General features: G+C 35.8%; 1 protein-coding gene across 1 annotated transcript in view; it reads left to right on the top strand.

Annotated features, from left to right (window-relative positions):
- RANBP17 (RAN binding protein 17) overlaps positions 1-23,427 on the top strand; it is a 455,080-nt gene that overhangs the window by 66,769 nt on the left and 364,884 nt on the right. The window contains exon 13 of the mRNA XM_033180282.1: positions 16,105-16,210. Within this exon, the coding sequence (XP_033036173.1) occupies positions 16,105-16,210 (106 nt within the window). The remainder of the gene's footprint in view (positions 1-16,104; positions 16,211-23,427) is intronic.

The following is a 23,427-nucleotide window of genomic DNA, read 5'->3' on the forward strand; positions in this document are numbered from 1 at the left end:
ACAGTAGGACAATAGACAACAATAAAAAAAGGTAGGTGTGTCCCAGAGATGTTATTAATCCAATAAACAAATGAGTTAAATTTACAGTTAAACCAGGTTGTAAATTTGAATATTTTTAAAATAGCCAATTAATTATAAGTTACATACTCAAAACATTAAAACGTGGAAAGTTGAAAGTAAAAGGATTTTTTAAAATGTGCTGTGCAAATATGAACCTAAAGGAGGCTAGGGTCATTGTTAATATCAAACAAAAATGACTTTAAGAGAAAAAGCATTATTACAACTAGAGCTATTAGTTTTTGTACCAGGGAGTTACAGGTTGAATACACGAAATGCAAAAATCTCAAATCTGAAAAGCTCCAAAATTTAAAACTTTTTGAGCACTGACATGATGCTCAAAGGAAATGCTCATTCAAGCATTAAGAATTTCGGATTTTTGGAATTGGCATTCTCACCCAGGCATGCAAATATTCCAAAATCTGAAAAAATTCAGAACTGAGAGCACTTCTGGTCCCAAGTATTTCAGATCAGGGGTACGCAACCTGTATAACAATTTTAAATATCTAGTACTTAGTGAAGTAGTCTCAAAACGTATCAAGCAAAAATTGGTAGTCCTGCAGGGAGAAATGGACAGACTTGCCATCATAATGGAAGGCTGCAGTGCACTTCTTAATTGTTGACATATCAAATAAGTAGCAAGTTAGTAAATTTAGAAAGGATTTGAACAATGTGATTAATAGACTTTAATGAATTGATATATATAAAACACTGGAACCAACAGTTTGAAAATACCAATTTTCTCCAGGACACATGGCATGTTTTAAAAAAATTGTCCAAGCATTAGTATATAAAGTGAGTCTTAACAAATGTTGATGACTCAGTATCATAGAGACCACTATTTTTTTTTTTTTGCAATGTAGTTTTAATTGCCAATTGGTTAAAAAAAAAAAAAAACTAAATTGTGAAACAAAACAAAAACTTCACAAAACCCCATACACTTGGGAATTTAAAACATATACTTGTAAATGTGAGGTAAAAGAAATCTGGAGGAAAATTTTAAAATAGAGTTAACCCAATAATAAAGAAGTACAACATTTTTGGAATTCAGTGAAAGACTTAATTCAAAGGAAATTTATTGGCCAAAAAGCTTACTTGGAAAAGAAAAAAGGCCAGAATGTTGGGACCTAAGCATCTAACTTGAGAAGTTAGAATGAGAGGAACAGATTAAACCCTGAGAATGGAGAAAGAAGGAAACTAAGCAGAAATGAATGTACTAAAAAATAAAGATTCAGTAGAATTTAAAAATCAGAAGTTAGATCTTTAAAAAGACAGACTAACAAACCTCTCGTGATTAGGAAGAAAGAATTCACAAATATATACTATTAGGAACAAATGGAGGAAATGTAATAATGGATACAGCAAAGATTTAAAAAGTAAAATCATTCTTGCTATTTCCAGAGGTCAGTAAATGAGGAAATTATTAAATTTCTAGAAAAAAATAATAAAATTGACTTAAAAAAGAGACAAGAATTTAGAAGATATTTGCAACACACACAATAAGCAAGAATCACCATCTAGAAAAATATGGGAAGAATTCTTACAAATCAGTAAAATAAACAGTTCTTTAGGAAAATGATCAATAGCCATCAGGTAGAAAAACATAAATGGTGCATACGTTTTTAAAAAATGCCCAACTTCATTACTAATAAAATAAATAGACCACATGAAATATATTTTCCAGTCTACTGGGAATAAAATCATAAGAAATCTTACAGAAAACTGTGAGTCAAAAGGAATTCTTATATACTTCTGGTGGGAGTATAAAGTGGAATCAGTTGGAAATGGAATAGAAATGAATTTGGTATAGTCTTGTAAAGTAGAACTTTTGAATACCCGTTGACCTGACACTTGCACCCTTACATGTGTGCTCTAGAACAGGGGTCCCCAAACCCCAGGCCATGAAGCGGTACTGGTCCATGGTTTGCCAGGAACTGGGCTGCACAGCAGGAGGTAAGTGGCAGGTGAACAAGCATTACTGCCTGAGCTCTGCCTCCTGTCAGATCAGCAGTGGCACTAGATTCTATCACAGGAGCGTGAACCCTATTGTGAACTGCGCATGCGAGGGATCTAAGTTGCACGCTCCTTATGAGAATCTAAGGTGTATAATGCCTGATGACCCAAGGTGGAACAGTTTCATCCCAAAACCATCACCTCCCCTTCCTCCCCAGTCCATGGAAGAATTGTATTCCACGAAACCTGTCCCTGGTACCAAAAAGGTAGGGGACCGCTGCTCTAGAAAATCTGTACACAAGATGTGCAGTAATGTTCATAGCATTATTGTTTATAATGGCAAAAAGTGGAAACAGCTCAGATGCCCATCAATATGAAGATGAATAAATAGATCATAATGTAATTATACAATATTATATAACAATAAAAATGAATGAACTATACCTAATAAGGATGAGTGTCAGAGATAAGATGTTTAATGAAAAGCAACTCTCAGGAAGCTATATACAGCATGAAACTTAATAAAGTCTCCAAACAAATGAGACTTGAAGCGTATTGTTTAGAAATATATGTATATGTGAGGAAACTTTAAAAAATCAAAAGAACAATAAGCGTTAAATATTGAATCATGGTTACTTCTAGGGTGGAAGGTAAGGGGACAAGCTCGGGGAAGGGTATGGAGGTAGGTGTGATAGTATTGGTAATGCATTGATTGTTCAATTGGGTAGGTGTTAGTTTTGTTACACTTCATATGCATTACATATATGTTTTCATATATGTCAATTATTACATTAAAATATAAAAAGATTCACTTGGAAAAGACCTATTTTCCTTCAAAAGGATATTGAATGAAGGTATGAATGTTTAAAATATATCAATCAGTTAGTTGAAATGTAATAATTTAGTGGTATTAAATAGGACTGTCTCTTGAATAAAATGCCAGACCTCATTCTTTGTTAATACAAACTGAAGGAGTCTTTATGGTTGAGTACACTATGCAGTTTTAGTAAAAAATGTTTCAGAGTTTGTAATATAATGCCTGGTACTTAGAAAAATTTTTAATAGTATTAGTCAAAAGGTCAGTGGGAAGGAATCTGCCTGCCCTTTCAGAGATATTTGTGGTCTGCTCAAAAATGATCGTTTTATATTATGAAAAATGCCTAACATGGCCCTAGTTTGTATACACTGTGTGTAGTAGTATTCAGTCTTTTTGTGTGTGTGTAAATGCTTCAGTTAGTGTTGAACAAAGAAAATTATATGCTCTTGTTATGTGTGCTTTAATTTAGATGCTTAATGGCTTTTAATGTTACAAAATAAGTTTATTATTATATTATGATCTCATTTGTATTATATTGTCTTGCTCTTCTGTATTTGTGGTGATATGGTCATGGTTTACGAAAACAATAATCCCTAAGAAATAGGTCATTAACAGTAGTTAACGTTTACTTGTGATCTATGGTAATGACTGATTTCTTTGGGATTATTGCAGTTATAAACCGTAATTACAGATTATTACAGCAATAATTATTTTGTTAAGGAAAAAATGTTCTGTGTTTGAACAGCTGCTAAAACAAGCACGCTGAACATTTCAGGATAAATAGAAAAATGGAAAATTATAATGGAAATTTAGTATTATTATAAAATGAGATTTAAAAAAATTTGTAGATATGAAACTCATGTAACAGATTTTTTTTTCTCTACATGCAATTTAGATATGTGTATTTACATGGTTCTTTAAATTTTGTGAATGTAATTATGTTACCAAAATAACTTTTTTTGTATAGGTGTATAGCATGATGTTTTGATAAACAAATACATAGTGAAATGAATACTACAGTCAGTCAAATTATCTTATCACCTTCCATTGTTACCGTCTTTAAAATTTTTGTGGTAAGAGCACTTAAAATCTACTCTTTTAGCAAATAAAGTATTATTAACTATAGTCCTCATGCTGTACATCAGTAATCTTACTCCTCCTGTACCGCTGCAAGTTTGTACTGTTTGACCTAATTTCTAATTTCCTCCCTTTCCTTACCTCTAGTAACCACCATTTTACACTTCGTTCCTATGTATTCTGCCTTTTTTAAGATTCTGCATATGAGTGAGACCGTATAGTATTTTTCTTTCTGTTAGTAGGTAATTTTCCCAAAGTAACTTATTAACGTTTACTGTTTTGAACACTGTGAGTCTAAAATTAGTTCAGGGTTAGGAAATAGTTTAACGTTTATGAGAAATAGTTTCTCTTTCACCTAAATATCAAAATTACATTTGACAGCTTAATAATAACATCTTTTTTTTGAGACAGGGTCTCATTATCACCTAGGCTAGAGTGCGGTGGTGCGATCTCAGTTCACTGCAACCTTTGCCTCCCAGGTTCAAGCTACTCTCCCACCTCAGCCTCCTGAGTAGCTGAGATTACAGGCACATGCCACCACGCCCAGCTAATTTTGGTATTTTTTGGTAGAGATGGGGTTTTTCCATGCTGGCCGGGCTGGTCTCGAGCCCATGACCTGAAGTGATGCGCCTGCCTCGGCCTCCCAAAGTGTTGGGATTACAGGCATGAGCCACCACAACCGGCCAATAATAATATCTTTATATTTCACTGTTTATCTCTAATATTAATTCTAACTCATTCAGTACTTGCTGGATTTTTTAAGGTTTAAGAAATCTGCTTTTCTGTTTCTTATACAATAGAAACCATTGCTTCTAAAACAGTAAATATGTACTCTGTTTTTCTCTAAATAAACTTTCAAAATTTACTGTAATTTTAGAAGAAAGTGCTCATAATTAATCACATGCTATCTTTGCGAAGCATTCCTTGATCTAATAAGTTTAATTCCAAGGTCACAGAAATTAGTACAAATTTAAATTTTGAGAAATTCACAATTTTATATTTAGATGCTTTAGTCATTGTTTTTAGACAATGGTGCTCATCATACTGCATTGCAAAAATTATTGATTTTTTCCTCTGTCTTATCTGTCTCTCACTAGGCTCAGTTCACTGAGCATGGAGTCTCTCTCTCCCCTGCCCCACCCTTTCCCATACATTTGTGTATTTAGTTATATCCCTACCATAGAACATGATACAAAGAAGATACTTATAGCAGATATTTTTCTGAAATGTCTTTTACTTGGAATTTTTTTTTTTTCCTATTTGGAGGGTGTTTGTTTTACTAAGAGCATTAGAAAGTGTATATGGCTAATCATAACTAGCTTTAATTGTAATAAGCCTCTTTGGTAGAGAGGAAAGAACTTAAAAATTCTTACTATGTGACTTCATTTTCTTGAGCAGCATCTGAGGTAAGGCACAGAAAGAACGTGATTGTTACATATTGGTATGTCTTATTTTTTTTGTAGGTATGATACAGAACCATGTTAAAAAGGGGATGACAATTTAATAATAGTTACACTAGCCAACATTTACTGAGCACTTACAGCATTTACTCATATACTTTACACGCAAAATACCAGTTGGTCCTTGTCACAACTCTATGGGCCAGGTATTATTATCCTTGTAAGATTAAGTAGCTAGTGTAAATAAGCACTAGAAGCAGAATTTTAACCTAGGCTGTGTTCTTGTTAGCTAAATTGTACTGCTTTCCTTTTTTAAAACAAGTATTTATCTTCCAATAGAGAAATATAAAAAATTACATGCATGGTGAAGTCTTTGTCTGTTTTCAGGTAGGCATGTTTTATCAAGGGCTAGTAGGCAGTTATTTCTGTGTTTACATTATTGGCAAGCCCAAAAATTAAGCTTGCTTATTGTAAATTCACCTATATCAACCAGTATTCATTTTCTGTGTCTTGTTTTGGGAATCAAGAAAAGTGTTAAATGTCTCCTTGGTAATGATCCCCAAAGCATATGCAATCTCATCTGTGGTTAAGACTCAGGAGATAGCTAAAGAACAGTTCAGGGTTAGGACTCATAATGCGTTAAATCCTTAAGAGATTGTTGAATTATAAGATACTGTTGGATCATGAAGGTCTGTCTAGCTAATTGACAACTGTATTGCTGGAACTTTCCCTTTTACCAATCTTGAGAGGAAGTATAATAGTTTGAGAATGATCTTTTGTAAATTCGTTGCCTAGATTTCAATCACAGCTCTACACTTTTAAATAGGGATTTGTAACATTAAATGAATATAGGCACAGTGTTTTAAACAGTGCCTAGTGCAGAGTAACTACTATATAAATATTTGCTGTCATTTTTAATAATAATAAATCTTGTTTTAAGAAACCAGTATCTAAAAATCTAAATTGATAAAACATAACAGGAAGGTAATTATTTACATTTCAGTGTTTTTCATTTTGAGAAATAATTTACAATAGGAGATTTTAAAAAGAGTGACTCCCATAGAGAGGTAAAATACTACATTTGCATTCACCAAAAGTCATGCTTGCAATGTTTCAGATTCACATCCATTACATGAAGTGTATGACATGTCCTACACACAATTGGAGCATAGTCTATTAATGGCGACCTCTGTAAAATTCTGAGAAATACTACTAATTGTCGTTGTTTGGTAGTTATGTTATATAAAGTCACTGTGAACAATAAATTAGCAAATACCGAATCATTGCTCCTGTGGGCCACTGACTGCAACATTTTCATCAGCTAACCAACACATAACCTTTTTAATGTATGTTTCTGTAGAAAAACACCTTATTTAATATATATTGTCGATTTATTGACACTGAACTCATAGCCAGCAGCACTGTTTTTCATGCTGGAACAAAGCTTATCTAACATGTGTTTTTTATATAAGTCACATAACAAGCTTTTTTTCTTTAGAAACACTGCATAGCACTTCAGCATTATGCTTAGATCATCTTAAACAGTGAAATCACTAATAAAAAACACAAAAATGTGGCAGTAGATAGACCATTAAAAGCGTACTTGTTTACATTATGAAGCTGAAACAAGAAGGTAGAGTTTCACTTTGTTTGCTCTGAGCTTGAAATGTGTACTGGACAACTACAGATTTTCACTGCTTTGCACATCTGTAGATGACTGTGAGTGTTGATTTGGGGATTATAAATAAATTTTATCAAGTAGGCAAATTCACAAATAATGAAATCTATGAATAATGAGGATCAACTATATCATATATTGAATATTATTGGAGAAGTTGCTTTAATGTAAGCAATAGAAATATAATTACTATTACCGTTCATTATTAATAATGGGTCTACATTTTAATACATTTACTAATTTGGTAATGTTAACCTTTTCTTTCCTTTTTCATGCCGTGTTTTCTATATAATGATTTCTTAATTCAGTAATCCATATCTGTTGATGATATACAATATACCCAGCATTGTTTTAGGCTCTGAATATACATAGAGAGCAAAACAGACAAAAATACATGCTTTCATGCAGTTTGCATTCTATTGGAATACGCAGGTAACATACAAGATAAATATGTAAAATATGTTAGAAAGTGTTAAGTGCTAACATTTAAAATAATGAAGCAAGGAAAGAAGATAGTAAATGCTGGGGGGGCTTGTGTTATGTATTGCCAAAACTTAATGGCTTATCAGATAACAATTGCATTATTATCTCTCAGTGTTCTAGGGGTTGATAAGTCTCAGATGATTCTCTTTAGGGGTCTTTCAGTCATTGTAATCAGATGACAGTTGGGACTGGAGATGCCTGAATGCTTCTTTACTCAGTGGTCTGGTGTGTGGACTGGAAGGCTTAGAGTGTATACTTTATCTAGTTGGACATTTCTCTCTCTGTTCAGTCTCTCCAAATGGCTAGTTTGGGCGTCCGAACATATAATGGTCTCAGGGTATATGATCTTAAATGGTGACTGGCTTCCCCAGAGTGAACATTCTCTGAGAGACTGGAGGAATTTGCCGGTTCTTATAAAGGTTAGGCACAATACTAGGATGCTGTCACTTTCACTGAATTCTATTGGTCAAAGCAGTTACAAATTTCCAAAGATTGGAAGAATAAACTCCACCTCTTGATGGCATATACATACATGGAAGGAAGGAATTGGTGGTGAATATTTGCAGACAGACTGCCATGCTAGGTATTGAAAATTGATAGGATATCTTGGTAAGGCCTGAGAAGGTGACATCAAGTAAGACTGGTCAGCATAGTTGTATCTTTCCCCAGTTATATTAAACTGTGTGAGTATTGGCAGAGTAGTGGTGTAGTGGACATAAACAGTTACGGTTTTGTAAGATGAGTATATCATAGCAAAAGAGGGCTAAATGTAAATGCAAGGCAGAGATGATAATTATTGACTACAGAATTAAAGCTAGGTACATAGGGTAGAGAATATGTGAAGGGTGTAAGAGAGAGTGAAAAAATGGCAGATTCCCAAAAAAAAGAGATCAGCAAACTTGCAGGATATGGGATCAGTAAATAAAATCAATGGTATGTCTATTTTTTAACGATCAGCAATGGAATATGAAAGGAAGAAAGTCCATTTACAATAGTATCAAAGAGGATAAAATACTTAGGCATACATTTTAAAAAGAAGTGTAAGAATTATATACTGACACTGTAACGGTGTTGAAAGAAATTAAAGATGTAAATAAACAGCAAGACTTCTCATGGTCATGGATCAGAAGACTTAATATTGTTTAGATGGCAGTACTCTTCACATTGATCTCCAAATCCAATGCAATCCACGTTAAAATCCCATGGGTTTTTTGCAGGGATTGACAAACTGGTCCTAAAGTTCCTATGGAAATCCATGGGACCCAAAATAGCCAAGATAATCTTGTAAAATAGTGAAATTGGAAGACTCATTTTTTTTTTTTTTTTTGATTTCAGAATTTACTACAAAACAACGGTAATCAAGACTGTTTGGTACCAGCATAAAGGTACACATTATAGGGCCTGGGTGCGGTGGCTCATGCCTGTAATCCCAGCACTTTGGGAGGCCAAGGTGGGAGGATCACTTGAGCCCAGGATGTTCAGGAACAGCCTGGTCAACATAGTGAGACCTCATCTCTACAAAATATATTTTAAAATTAGGTAGGTATGTTGGTGTGGGCCTGTAATCCCAGCTGTTCAGGAGGATCACTTGTGCCTGGGAGTTAGAGGCTGCAGTGAGCTATGATTTTGTCACTGCCCTCCAGCCTGGGTGACCGAGTAAATCTTAAGTGACTTTGGGTTGAGCAACTATTTCTTAGATATGACACCTGAAGCAGAAAACAGAAGACAAATTAGATAAATCAGATTATCTAATTAATTAGACAAATTAGGTACAATAGAGTTGCAAATTTTGCACATCAAAGCATGCCATCAAGAAAGTACAGCCCACAGAATGGGAGAAAATATTTGCAAATCATGTGACTGATAAGAGATTAGCATCTAGAATACATAAATAATTCTTTTTTTTTTTTTTTTTTTTTATTATACTTTAAGTTCTAGGGTACATGTGCATGACTTTTATATCATGTATAACTCCCCAATGCAATCCCTCCCTCCTCCCCCCTCCCCATGATAGGCCCCAGTGTGTGATGTTCCCCTTCCCGAGTCCAAGTGATCTCATTGTTCAGTTCCCACCTATGAGTGAGAACATGCGGTGTTTGGTTTTCTCTTCTTGTGATAGTTTGCTAAGAATGATGGTTTCCAGCTGCATCCATGTCCCTACAAAGGATGCAAACTCATCCTTTTTGATGGCTGCATAGTATTCCATGGTGTATATGTGCCACATTTTCTTAATCCAGTCTGTCACAGATGGACATTTGGGTTGATTCCAAGTCTTTGCTATTGTGAATAGTGCTGCAATAAACATACGTGTGCATGTGTCTTTGTAGTAGAGTAATTTATAATCCTTTGGGTATATACCCAGTAGTGGGATGGCTGGGTCATATGGTACATCTAGTTCTAGATCCTTGAGGAATCGCCATACTGTTTTCCATAATGGTTGAACTAGTTTACAATCCCACCAACAGTGTAAAAGTGTTCCTATTTCTCCACATCCTCTCCAACACCTGTTGTTTCCTGACTTCTTAATGATTGCCATTCTAACTGGTGTGAGATGGTATCTCATTGTAGTTTTGATTTGCATTTCTCTGATGGCGAGTGATGATGAGCATTTTTTCATGTGTCTGTTGGCTGTATGGATGTCTTCTTTTGAGAAATGTCTGTTCATATCCTTTCCCCACTTTTTGATGGGGTTGTTTGTTTTTTTCTTGTATATTTGTTTGAGTTCTTTGTAGATTCTGGATATTAGCCCTTTGTCAGATGAGTAGGTTGCAAAAATTTTTTCCCATTCTGTAGGTTGCCTGTTCACTCTGATGGTAATTTCTTTAGCTGTGCAAAAGCTCTTTAGTTTAATTAGATCCCATGTGTCAATTTTTGCTTTTGCTGCCGTTGCTTTTGGTGTTTTAGACATGAAGTCCTTGCCCATGCCTATGTCCTGAATGGTACTACCTAGATTTTCTTCTAGGGTTTTTATGGTATTAGGTCTAACATTTAAGTCTCTAATCCATCTTGAATTAATTTTCGTATAAGGGGTAAGGAAAGGATCCAGTTTCAGCTTTCTACTTATGGCTAGCCAATTTTCCCAGCACCATTTATTAAATAGGGAATCCTTTCCCCATTTCTTGTTTCTCTCAGGTTTGTCAAAGATCAGATGGCTGTAGATGTGTGGTATTATTTCTGAGGACTCTGTTCTGTTCCATTGGTCTATATCTCTGTTGTGGTACCAGTACCATGCTGTTTTGGTTACTGTAGCCTTGTAGTATAGTTTGAAGTCAGAAACAGAACCAAAGACAAGAACCACATAATTATCTCAATAGATGCAGAAAAGGCTTTTGACAAAATTCAACAGCCCTTTATGCTAAAAACGCTCAATAAATTTGGTATTAATGGAACGTACCTCAAAATAATAAGAGCTATTTATGACAAACCCACAGCTAATATCATACTGAATGGGCAAAAACTGGAAAAATTCCCTTTGAAAACTGGCACAAGACAGGGATGCCCTCTCTCACCACTCCTATTCAACATAGTGTTGGAAGTTCTGGCTAGGGCAATCAGGCAAGAGAAAGAAATCAAGGGTATCCAGTTAGGAAAAGAAGAAGTCAAATTGTCCCTGTTTGCAGATGACATGATTGTATATTTAGAAAACCCCATCGTCTCAGCCCAAAATCTCCTTAAGCTGATAAGCAACTTCAGCAAAGTCTCAGGATACAAAATTAATGTGCAAAAATCACAAGCATTCTTATACACCAGTAACAGACAAGCAGAGAGCCAAATCAGGAATGAACTTCCATTCACAATTGCTTCAAAGAGAATAAAATACCTAGGAATCCAGCTTACAAGGGATGTAAAGGACCTCTTCAAGGAGAACTACAAACCACTGCTCAGTGAAATCAAAGAGGACACAAACAAATGGAAGAACATACCATGCTCATGGATAGGAAGAATCAATATCGTGAAAATGGCCATACTGCCCAAGGTGATTTATAGATTCAGTGCCATCCCCATCAAGCTACCAATGAGTTTCTTCACAGAATTGGAAAAAACTGCTTTAAAGTTCATATGGAACCAAAAAAGAGCCCGCATTGCCAAGACAATCCTAAGTCAAAAGGGCATAAATAATTCTTACAACCCAGTAATGAAAGACAACCCTTAAAAATGGGCAATGGATTTGAATAGACATTTCTCCAAAGAGGACACACACATGACTGCTAAACACATGAAAGGATGCTCAGCATCCTTAGTTATTAAGGAAAGGCAGATCAAAATTATAATCAAATACCTCCTCACACCAACTAGGATGGATATAATAAAAAAGACAACTACAGGCCGGGCACGGTGGCTCAAGCCTGTAATCCCAGCACTTTGGGAGGCCGAGACGGGCGGATCACGAGGTCAGGCGATCGAGACCATCCTGGCTAACACGATGAAACCCCGTCTCTACTAAAAAATATAAAAAATTAGCTGGGCGAGGTGGCGGGCGCCTGTAGTCCCAGCTACTTGGGAGGCTGAGGCAGGAGAATGGCGTGAACCTGGGAGGCGGAGCTTGCAGTGAGCTGAGATCCGGCCACAGCACTCCAGCCTGGGCGACAGAGCGAGACTCCGTCTCAAAAAAAAAAAAAGACAACTACAAGTGTTGGCAAGATTAGGATAAATTTAATCTTCATACATTGCTGGTGGGAATGTAAAATGGTGCAGCTGCTTTTGAAAACATTTTGGCAGTTCCTCAAAATGTGAAAAGGAGAGGTGCCGTGTAACTCAGCATTTCCACTTCTAGGTATTTTCAAGAGAAATGAAAACATACATCCACATAAAATCTTGTATAAAAATGTTCATAGCAGTATTGTTTATAATAGTCCAAAGATGGAGACAATCCAAGTATCCATTAACTGAATGGGTAAATGAAATGTGATATATCCATAGTAACCAAAATAGCATGGTATTGGTATAAAAACAGACACATAGACCAATGGAACAGAATAGAAAACCCATAAATCATATATTTACAGCCAATTGGTTTTTGACAAAGGTGTCAAGAACATACATTGGGGAAAGGATACCCTCTTTAATAAAATGGTGCTGGGAAAATTGTATATCCAGATGCAGAAGAATGAAACTGGACTTCTATCTCTTACCATATACAAAAATGAAATCTAGATGGATTAGACTTTAGACCTGAAACTATAAAACTACTAGAAGAAAACATGGGAGACACCTCAGGACATTGATCTATACAAATATTTTATGGCTAAGACCTCAAAAGCACAGGCAACGAAGATCAAAATAGACGAATGGGATTATATTGAGCTAAAAAGCCCCTTCACAGCAAAGGAAACAGTCAACAGAGTGAAGAGAGCCTGTTGAGTGGGAGAAAATATTTGCAAACTATCTGATTAGGGAGGAATAGAATATGCAAGGATCACAAATAACAGTAAAAAACAAAAACCAAAAACCAAATAATTCAAATAAATGGCAGGCAAATGACGTGAATAGACATTTCTCAAAAGGAGAACATACAAATGGCCAATAGGTATATGAAGAAATACTCAACATCACTAATCATCAGGGAAATGCAAATCAAAACCACAGTAAGATACCATCTTACCCCAGTCAGAATGATTATTATTAAACAGGAAAAAGAACAGAAGCTGGCAAAGATGTGGATAAAAGGGAACTCCTACACACTGGTGGTGGGAATGGGAAAATTAAAACAGCCATTTTGGAAAATAGGGAGATTTCTCAAAAATTAAAAATAGAACTACCATATGGTCCAGCAATCACAATACTGAGCATTTATCCAAAGGAAAATAGTTCAGTATGTTAAAAGAATACTTGTACTTCCATGTTTATTGCAGCACTGTTCACAATAGCAAAGATATGGAATCAACCTACATTCCCATTGATGGATGGATAAAATAATGTGGTAGATATACATAGTAGAATACCATTAGGCCATAAGAAAGAATGAAATCATATCATTTGCAGCAACGTAGATGGAACTGGAGGTTAAGTGAAAGAAGCCTGGCACAGAAAGACAGATACCATGTGTTCTCATACATATGTGGGACCTAAAAAATTCATTTCATTGAGGTGAAGAATAGAATGATAGGAGAAGCTGAGAATGGTGTGTGGGTGGGCTGGGGAGTGGGGCAGGTTGAAGAGAGGTTGGTTAATGAGTATAAACATACAGTTAGATAAAAGGTATAAGTTATAATGTTTGATAGAGTAGGGTGACTATAGTTAACAATTTCAAAATAGCTAGAAGGCAGGATTTGAATTCTTCTCAACGCAGAAATGGCAAATACTTGAGGCAGTAAATACACCAAATACCCTGACATGATAATTACACGTTCTTCCTATGTAAGAAAATATCAACATGTACACCACAAGTATGAACAAATATGGTGTATCAGTAAAAATAAGATCTATACAAATAATGGAATGTTATTCAGCTATAAAGAAAAATAAGTATTGATACAAGCTAAAATATGGGTGATCCTTGAAAACATTATGCTGAGTGAAAGGAGACAGTCACAACACTCACTTATTGTATGATTCCATTTATATGAATTGCCCAGAATGGGAAAAATTTAATGAGACATAAAGTAGCTTAGTGATTGCTTAGGGGCAAGGGGCGTGGTGGTAGGATGCAGAATGACAGCTAGTATGAAAATGTTCTAAAATTAGATTGTGGTGATGCTTGCATAACCCTGTTAATTTACTAAAAAACATTGAATTATGTACTTTAAGTGGGTTACTTGTATGGTATGTGAATTATATTTAAGTGAAGCTGTTCAAAAAGTGATAGGCTCATGGATTGAAGATTCCCAGTGGAACAAAGGATTGTTGGAATTGTAAGATTCATCTTTGTAGATATTGAAATCACTAGTGATTATGAGATAAATATTGTTAGAAAGAGTGACAGCCAAGAACCAATACTTTCAAAAAACGGGGAAATAATCTGCAGGAGAGTAAATTGCAATAAGAAGGGATATTTGTTAGTGTTGTTGATGATGTAAGATGTGAAGGCGAATGCTTTCATGATGAAGAAAGATAAAATGTTAAGTAGAAATGAGGAACGTGAAGATCATCTACTCCATATTCAAGGCCCAAGTACATGAGAGGTGGAAGAAAAAGCAGCTGCCACTTGATAGAGCCCACAGAGAAAGCAGGGTCATCAGGGTAGACTTTCTCTGATAGATTTTTATATTGACCCTAAAATACTTTGAAATTCATAAGGTAACTTTCTGGATACTTTCAGCTTCTTACATGAAGTTTTTGTTCTGTTACCTTTGTCATGAATTATATGTGATGAAACTTGAGTCTGTTTTTCAATGGATTACTTGATTAAATTAGTGTTCTTGTTCTCCTACTTAATCTATTTCACATTCCTAATGTATAAGGCTGCATAATTGGTCAATTCTGATTTATTGTTGTTTTGTGAGAGAATAAAGGATGTGAATACTTGCCAGATTAGATTTCTAATTTACAGGAATCTTGTCACCCTAAAAGGTTGATGTGTCTCTCCAAAAATTTATAAAAGAGTTGTTGATTAATTGTAGTATAATAATAACTGCTAGTATCCGTGGGAAAACAGAAAGAATGTGTTCTTTTTCTACCTTTTATTTATCCTTCCTGAGTGTTCTAACAAGCACAGATGGCCTCTTTTCTTCATTGTTCAGTTCCATACCTTTTAAAAAAGCATTTTTACTTGAAAAGGTTTCTTAATGAGAAACAATTGATTTCAGTATTATGAAATAGCCCTCTTATCTTTGAAAAATCAGTCTCCAAGAATAGCATAAAATTTGTTTTTAGCAAGATAATTTTATGTTGTTAATTATCTATAAAGGTCTCAAAAGTACTGAAGGATCACCTCGATCAATGAATCCAGAGATGTAAAATAATATACTTTAAGCAAAAATCATTCAGTAAATATCTGCGTTTCTAAATTAGTCAATTTCAGCTGCCCCCAAAGTAAGATTTATGAAAACTGTAGATGTTGCCATTTGTGCCACTGCTTTAAAGCTATTTAATCCTCTACTGCTATCAGCTGTGAAGTTGACTGTACTGTCAGAACAATGTGAAATCTTGGATTTTTTTATACATCATGCATAAAAATACAGAAGGAATAAATTTATTACTGTCTATTATATTCCAAGCAGGGGAAATATTTAAAATGATCACACTGGTACTATCATGACATTGACCATTCAGAAAAGATGTTGGTCCTTGGATCATAAGAGTATGACCTGACTGAATAACAGACCTGGTCCTAGACAGTTTAGTGTTTTGTACTCAAATTTATTTTCAGTCATGTCTTCATGGTAGACATTGTTTTTTCCATTTTACAAATGAAAACCTTAAGACTTAAAGAGATAAGTAACTTATGCAAGATCACATAGCAACTTAGTAGAGCTGGGATTCAAATTAGTTTTATTTGGCTCTAAATTCTATGGCATTTTCACTGTTCTGCTGCCTTGATAAACTTAAAACCCATCTGCTTTCTATCAAGAACTGAGTTCACAGTGATTTATCACTTGTTTGGAAGAGTAGATCGTTGTGCTAATTTTGGAATTTCCCCCCAAATAAGCTGTGTTTCTGTGAATACTTCTTAAACTTTTTTCTTTCTTATTCTGTATCAGGACGTCTTGCATGGCTGATATACTTAGTTGGGACAGTTGTAGGAGGAAGATTAACATATACCAGTACAGATGAGCATGATGCTATGGATGGAGAATTATCCTGTCGGTAAGTAAGAACTGTGTAATTTACTGAATTTTGCTAAATAGTTAAAAAAATTAGTTATTGAACAAGTATTATGAGCGAAGACATTTTGTATGTGGCCTTTGAGGAAGGTATTATTTCCCTTTTTATTGCTGAGAAAACCAAGACTCAGAGGTTAAGTGATTTGTAGAAGTCAAATCTCTAATAAGCGATAGACTCAAAATGCTTTGTACATATTTGTGCAAATAATGTGATAAAGATTTAGGTTGCTTTTTATTACTTAGGATCTGAGCAGTCACATCCAGTGTGTATTGGAAAGGTGGTAAAATTAGATGACTTGCATCTAGTCAGAAAGTACTAGGTAGTCAATTACCCATTGCAAGTTTTGTCACCTATTGGCCACAGCCTTAGGAAAAAGCAGTTGAATTATTCTCTTCAAGTTTCTATTCTAACCTGAGGAAAATTTCTATATATGAATAATACAAGCGAATTGATTTTCCATATATTTTATTTTTAATAACAAATCTCCTTAGAGTCATATATGTTTTTATTGAAGACTTAAAAATTCAAATGAAAATGAAAATTATGTGTTAATCTGGAGATGACCACTACTGTTATTTTGTAAAGTCCCTTTGAGTCTTTTTAATTAATGTGTATGGGAATATGTTTGCTGCATGTGTGTTTTTCAACTTTTCTTAAACATTGCGAAACAATATAAGATGTAGCTAATAATAATACCTAACTTATTTTGGGCTGTTACAAGGAATTTATTTTTTTAAATGCTTAGAACAGTGCTTGGCAATTAGTGATATATTACACACACACACGCACATACACACACATACACACCCCAACACCACTTTTTAAAATCAAGCACAATATCAACATTTTACCTGGACATTAAATTTTCTAAGCTGTACAATAATTTAAATAGACCCTTGTTTTTGGAATTTTAGGTTGTTTCTCAATTTTTTCTTATTACAAATTACTTATAGGTATAACTAAATTATTTTTAGTTGTATCTTTATGTCGATTGAGATAATTTCATTAGAGTTTGTTCCTAAATGCAGAATAGCTGGTCAAAGGTTATGTAGCATTTGAAAGACTTTCAGTACTCATTACCACATGGTTTTCTGAAAAAGAACCAATGTATCCTCTGAACCAAGGGTTTCCAACCCTTGTACTGGTCTGTGGCCTGTTAGGAACTGGGCTGCGTAGCAGGTGAGCTGCAGGTGAGCAAGGATTACCGCCTGAGCTCTGCCTTCTGTCAGATCAGCAGGAATATAGATTCTCACAGGAGCCTGAACCCTAAACTGCACATGTGAGGGATCTGGGTTGCATGCTCCTTACGGGAATCTAATATCTGGTGATCTGAGGTGGAACAGTTTCATCCTGAGACCATCACCCCACACCATCCCAAACCCTATCCATGGAAACATTGTCTTCCAGGAAACTGGTCCCTGGTGCCAAAAGGGTTGGGGACCACTGTGCTGAACCCAAATTGTGTGATAGTTAACATTTGTTAGTGGTTGAGCTGCCCATGTAGGGTTCATATTATTGCCAGTTTATGGGTAACAAATGTATTGTTTCAATTTGTATTTATTTGGTTACTAGTGGTATCAAACATTCTTTTCCACTTCCAGCTTTGCCATTTTTTCTTTGTGACTTTTATATCTATATTGATTATATTATTTACCTGCTTTTCTTTTGTGATGATCTTTTCTAACTTATTTGTAAGAGCTCAGTATGTATGTATGTATGTATGTGTGTGTGTGTATATATATATGTGTCTCAGAGATCTTAATATTTTGCTCCTCATGTTGAAAATGTTTTCTCCATATTTTTACTTCAGAAATTTCTTCTTTACTGGCTTTAAATATTATGTATTCAGATCTGTGGACTTTTTCCTTCATATTTCTCTGCTGCCTATATTTAGAAAGATTTTTTTTTCCACTTCTGGTTAATAAAATTATCCACCTGTATTTTCTCCCAGCTCTCTTTGGTATTATTAATAGCTTTTTATATTTATTTTTAATATATCTTGACATTTGGTTTCATTTATTTTTTCCAAGATTTCCAATTAATGCCAATCCTACCCTCTACTGATTTGAAGTGCCACTTATATCTTACACAAAATTGTTACATCTTTTTTTCAGGCCTTTCGTACTTTTCCATTGGTCTTAGAAGTATATTGTTATGTATTTTTATCCTATTAAAGACCTTAAAATTGTTATACCTAGTTGTGATATTCTCCTTCATTATTCTTCTTAAATATATTTCTAAATGCTTAATAGATCTGTTGTACTTTTGGATAAAAAATTTCATTTTGTTCCATTCCCTTTCAACCTTTAAACTATTTCTTCAATAAAATGTGAATCTTCATGGACCATGAATATTTTTAGTTTTTCTAAGATTTATTATTTTCTGTATCAAATTAAATTACTTGAAAATATGAATAATAGGTGTTTGGGGCCTCCTTAAAAAGCATTAGTTAATTTTCAACCAAGCAAAAAATTTGCCTCTGCACCATCTTTTAAGACATTACACATTTAATAAAGTGGAAATTAGGCATACTTTTTGCTATAGTTCGATTTTTTTTTTTTTGAGACAGAATTTTGCTCTTGTTGCCCAGGGTGGAGTGCAATGGCACGATCTTGGCTCACTGCAACTTCCACCTCCTGAGTTGAAGTGATTCTCCTGCTTCAGTCTCCCAAGTAGCTGGAATTACAGGCATGTGCCACCTTGCCTGGCCAATTTTGTATTTTTAGTAGAGATGGGGTTTCTCCATGTTGATCAGGCTGGTCTCCAACTCTGCCTGCCTTGCCGATCTGCCTGGCAGGTGATCTGCCTGCCTTGGCCTCCCAAAGTGCTGGGATTACAGGTGTGAGCCACCGTGCCCAGCTGATTTTTTTTTAAAGTTTAATCATCAAGTAGGGAAATACACAGCTGGGCGCGGTAGCTAACACCTGTAATCCCAGCACTTTGGGAGGCCAAGGTGGGCGGATCATGAGGTCAGGAGATCGAGACCATCCTGACTAACACGGTGAAACCCCGTCTCTACTAAAAATACAAAAATTAGCCAGGCATGGTGGTGGGCGCCTGTAATCCCAGCTACTTGGGAGGGAGGCTGAGGCAGGAGAATGGCATGAACCCGGGAGGCGGAGCTTGCAGTGAGCCGGGATCGTGCCACTGTACTTCAGCCTGGGCGACAGAGTAAGACTCTGTCTCAAAAAACACACACACACGCATTCACGCACTGCCACTATCTCATGAGAAAATGTATATTAGGAAATAAAGTAGGTGTACATTTGCCAATGAGAAAAAAAAATTAGTTTTTTATTTAAGCAGCAAACATATTGGACATTTTGAACTAAGATTTGTGTTTTAGCCTGCATTCCCTGGAAAACAGAGCCTTTGGTGAAGTTCATGGGCTAATATTTTTCTGGAGGTTAGGGAGAAGAGTACATTTTTAGAGAAGAAAGAATCAGAGGAAAGGGAAAGTAAGTGAGACAATAAGAGAAAACAAATACAGTCAATCCTCATTATACCTGGGTTCCATTTTTTGTGAATTTGCCTACTTGATAAAATGTGTTTCTAACCCCAAAATCAGTCCTCATGGTGCTTTGGTGATCACTTGCAGACATGTGCATAGGGATGAAGAAATTTGAGTTTTGTGTTGCACTTTCCCAGCTGAGGTTGAACAGGTGATACTCTGCCTTGTTTCAGCTCTCGTACTGCAAAGAATTGTCCTTTTTATATTCTGTTTAGAGCCACATTTGTCGTACTTTTGTGCTTTTTGTTGGTGCTTTCAGTGTTTAAAATAGCCCAGCTGTATTGTTAAAGTGCTATTTAGTATTCCTAAATACAAGAAGGTTATCATGTGCCATACATGGGTTAGATTCTCTTTGTCTGGGCACCAGTGGGAGTACTGTGAATACTGCAGTAGTGTCTAAGTTCAGTGTTAACAAGTCAACAGTATATTTGAAAAAGCCTCTCTAAACAGAAACACACATCAAACAAGATTGTAATCCATTGACCAAAATGTTGTCACTAGAGGCTTGCAGGAACCTAATTCTGTATTTTACCTCGGAGCAATGGTTCATTATTCTCTGATTCAGTGTTCACAGTGACTTTATAGAACATAACTACCATGAATAATGAGAACCAACTATGTAAGGTGGTGTATTACTGAGAAAATACAACTGATTGCTTGCTTTTATAGGAATTTTCCCCAGAGGCCACATGAAACCACTTGTGCCTCAGAACAACTCGTGGTTGGGGGAGTAAGGACAAGCAGTGTATATCCGTTGGCTTCTTTCTGTGTCTCGTTTCTTACTAGTTAATGTCTACTCCTGGGGGATTTAACTTTTCCACACTTCTTAGTTGTGTTTCCTGGCCTCTTTGAGGAGCTGCTGGGGAGACGGAGCTTTAATTGGTCCTGTTGGAGCTATGAACAGGAATGGTGGTTTGTCTCTCTTTTCTGGGAAGATTTGTAACTGCAGAAACTGTGTGAATCTTTTCTGGGGCTACAAAACAAGTGGCTGAAGCCAGGGGTGAGGTGAGAGATGATAGTGTGGTTGGTGGGTGTGCAAGCAGGGCCAAGCAAATTCAAGGTGGGGCGTATTCTAGGACTTACCCAATGGTCTGGAAATAAATAGGCATTTTAGAATATTGAGATTCTAAATTAAGAATGATGTCTTATGTAAAATTCCAAAACACTTTCATATGAAGATGTTCCAAATAATTGGAACTACAAGTACTGTGGCCTTCTATATGTTGTATATGATAGCATTCCAGCTCCTCGGAGAACACTACCAAATTAGGAGATCGTGAAGCTCCTGCCAAAAACTTATGTGCTATTTTGGCATGAAAAGTTTGAGTCATAAAAGCTCCTAACATTGTGATGATTTATGTTATGATTGAAACATACTACTTTAAACATAGCAAATAAATATAATTATACTCAGGCCACATAATTCTAATTAAAGACATTTTATAGTCATTTTAGTTTCATTTGTCATGACTAAAATGAAAACTTCTTGAGAGATTCTTTGGGGATTTTGTCTTATCATGTGTCCTGTTAACCCATTTATGCACGCAGTTGCATTTTTTTTTCTAATTTTTGCAATCAGACCTTGGCTATGACCTTGAGCAGTAGGATATAAATAACTCCCATATGCTTAGTGTTCCAATAGTGGAACACTAGGCATAAATATAATCCACTAGTGCTAGTAGAGTGCTAGCTTCTTTCAGACCTGTTCTACTTAGCTGTGCCATCCTCTGTCTCTCATTGCTCTCACCTACTCATCTCCCAGTCATCCCTCATTATGAAGACCTTAATAACTAGCTCAGAGTTTTCCTCTCTCTCCCAAACCCTACTATTATGTAAATAACTTCAACTGCTTTCTGATCAGATAATATTTCTCCCCTTTTCCTACTCATAAGCCTCCAGTGGCTTCCTATCACACTTGAGACCAATTTCAAGGCCCTTGTGATGGCCCAGAGTATCCTGTGCTACTTCTGACCTCATTCCTACCCTTTCCCATTTAACACTGGCCTCCTTGCTGTCCTTTGAGTATTACCAGTGTGTTTTCACTTTAGGGCCTTTGCACTTCTCTTTCTTCTGCTAAGAATACTTTCTTCCAGATGTTTGTATAGTACATTTGGCCCTTGAACAATGAGGGAGTCAGGGGCACCAAACTCCCACACAGTTGAAAATCTGCCTATATCTTTTGACTCCCCCAAATTTAACTGTTAATAGCCTACTGCTGACTGCAAACCTTATTGATAACATAGTCATTAAAACATATTTTGTATGTTATACGTGTTATATACTGTATTCTGACAAAATAAACTAGAGAAAAGAACATGTTATTAAGGAAATCATAAGTAAGAGAAAATAAATTTTCTGTTCATTAAGTGGATCTTCATAAAGGTCTTCCTCCTCCTCATCTTAAACATTGGGTAGGCTTAAATGCTGAGAAGGTGAAGTTGGTCTTGCTGTCTCAGGGATGGCAGTGGTGCAAGAAAATTTGCATATAAGTGGACCCGCACAGTTCAAACCTGTGTTGTTCAAGGGCTAACTGTTCTCCCTCGCTTCAGTCAGGTCTCTGTACTCAGATGTCTTTTTCACAGAGAGCTCCTCTGACCTCCCTATCCAAAATAACATCTTTACCCCACTTTATTTTTCTTAATAGTACTTACTACCTCTTGATGTTGTTTTTTCTACTAGAGTAAGGGAAGGAATAAGCTTTGTTTTGCTTACTGCTGTATTTTATCTCCTCTGTGTGGCAAAAGCTTAACCCTGAGGGAATTTATTGAGTGATAGTAAAAGAAATTGCACACTTCTGTGGATAGGACCCATTGTCACTTGTTGTTTTTAACCTCAACTAGGCCCTCAGCATTGCTCAGTGATTGTATTTTGTTTCAGTAATTCTTGTCTTCTGACTTCCAAACACCCATTGGACTGTTTCACTGGGATGTTTGCTTAAACTATGCAGTGACTTCATTGTTTTTGAGATTAACAACATGGCTTATGAGGCTGTTCATTATCTGGCTCCTGCCTGTCCCATTAGCCTCATTTTCTGCCGTTCACTACATTATAGCCATGTTGAACATTATACAGCTGAGTAGCTGGGTTACGGGCGCCTGCCACCATGCCTGGCTAATTTTTTTATTTTTAGTAGAGACAGGGTTTCACCGTGTTGGCCAGGATGATCTCAAACTCTTGACCTCCAGGGATTTGCCTGCCTTGGACTCCCAAAGTGCTGGAATTACAGGCCTGAGCCACCACGCCCAGCCCCCTGCCCCTTTAGATGGCTACACATGCTTTCCTCTTTGTTGCAACAATTTATGGCTTTGCCTTGTTCCATCCTAGAATATTAGGAGATAGCATTTGTTATAGAACTTGTCATTCTTTATTCTAACTGCTTCTTTTGTCTTCTTCTTTATAGATTACAGATTTCTAGAGGACTGGGGATATTTATGTCTTGTACTTTCTTGTATTTTGAATGCCTAACACATATCTGACATATAGTGGGCCCTCAAATTTGTTGACTGAAGAAATACTTATTTAGTTGGATACCTAGGAAAATTCAGAACAGTTATCCAAAATTCATTTCATTGTATTTGAAATGGCATGCTTATACTTGGATCAAAAATTATTTATCTTTTTATTCTGTGCTTTTTACCAAAAACAATTTAAGATAAAGGAATAATATATGTAGGACAATAAATTGGAA

The sequence above is a fragment of the Trachypithecus francoisi genome, unplaced genomic scaffold (assembly GCF_009764315.1).
Source record: "Trachypithecus francoisi isolate TF-2019V2 unplaced genomic scaffold, Tfra_2.0 Lachesis_group2, whole genome shotgun sequence".
Lineage (NCBI taxonomy): Eukaryota > Metazoa > Chordata > Mammalia > Primates > Cercopithecidae > Trachypithecus > Trachypithecus francoisi.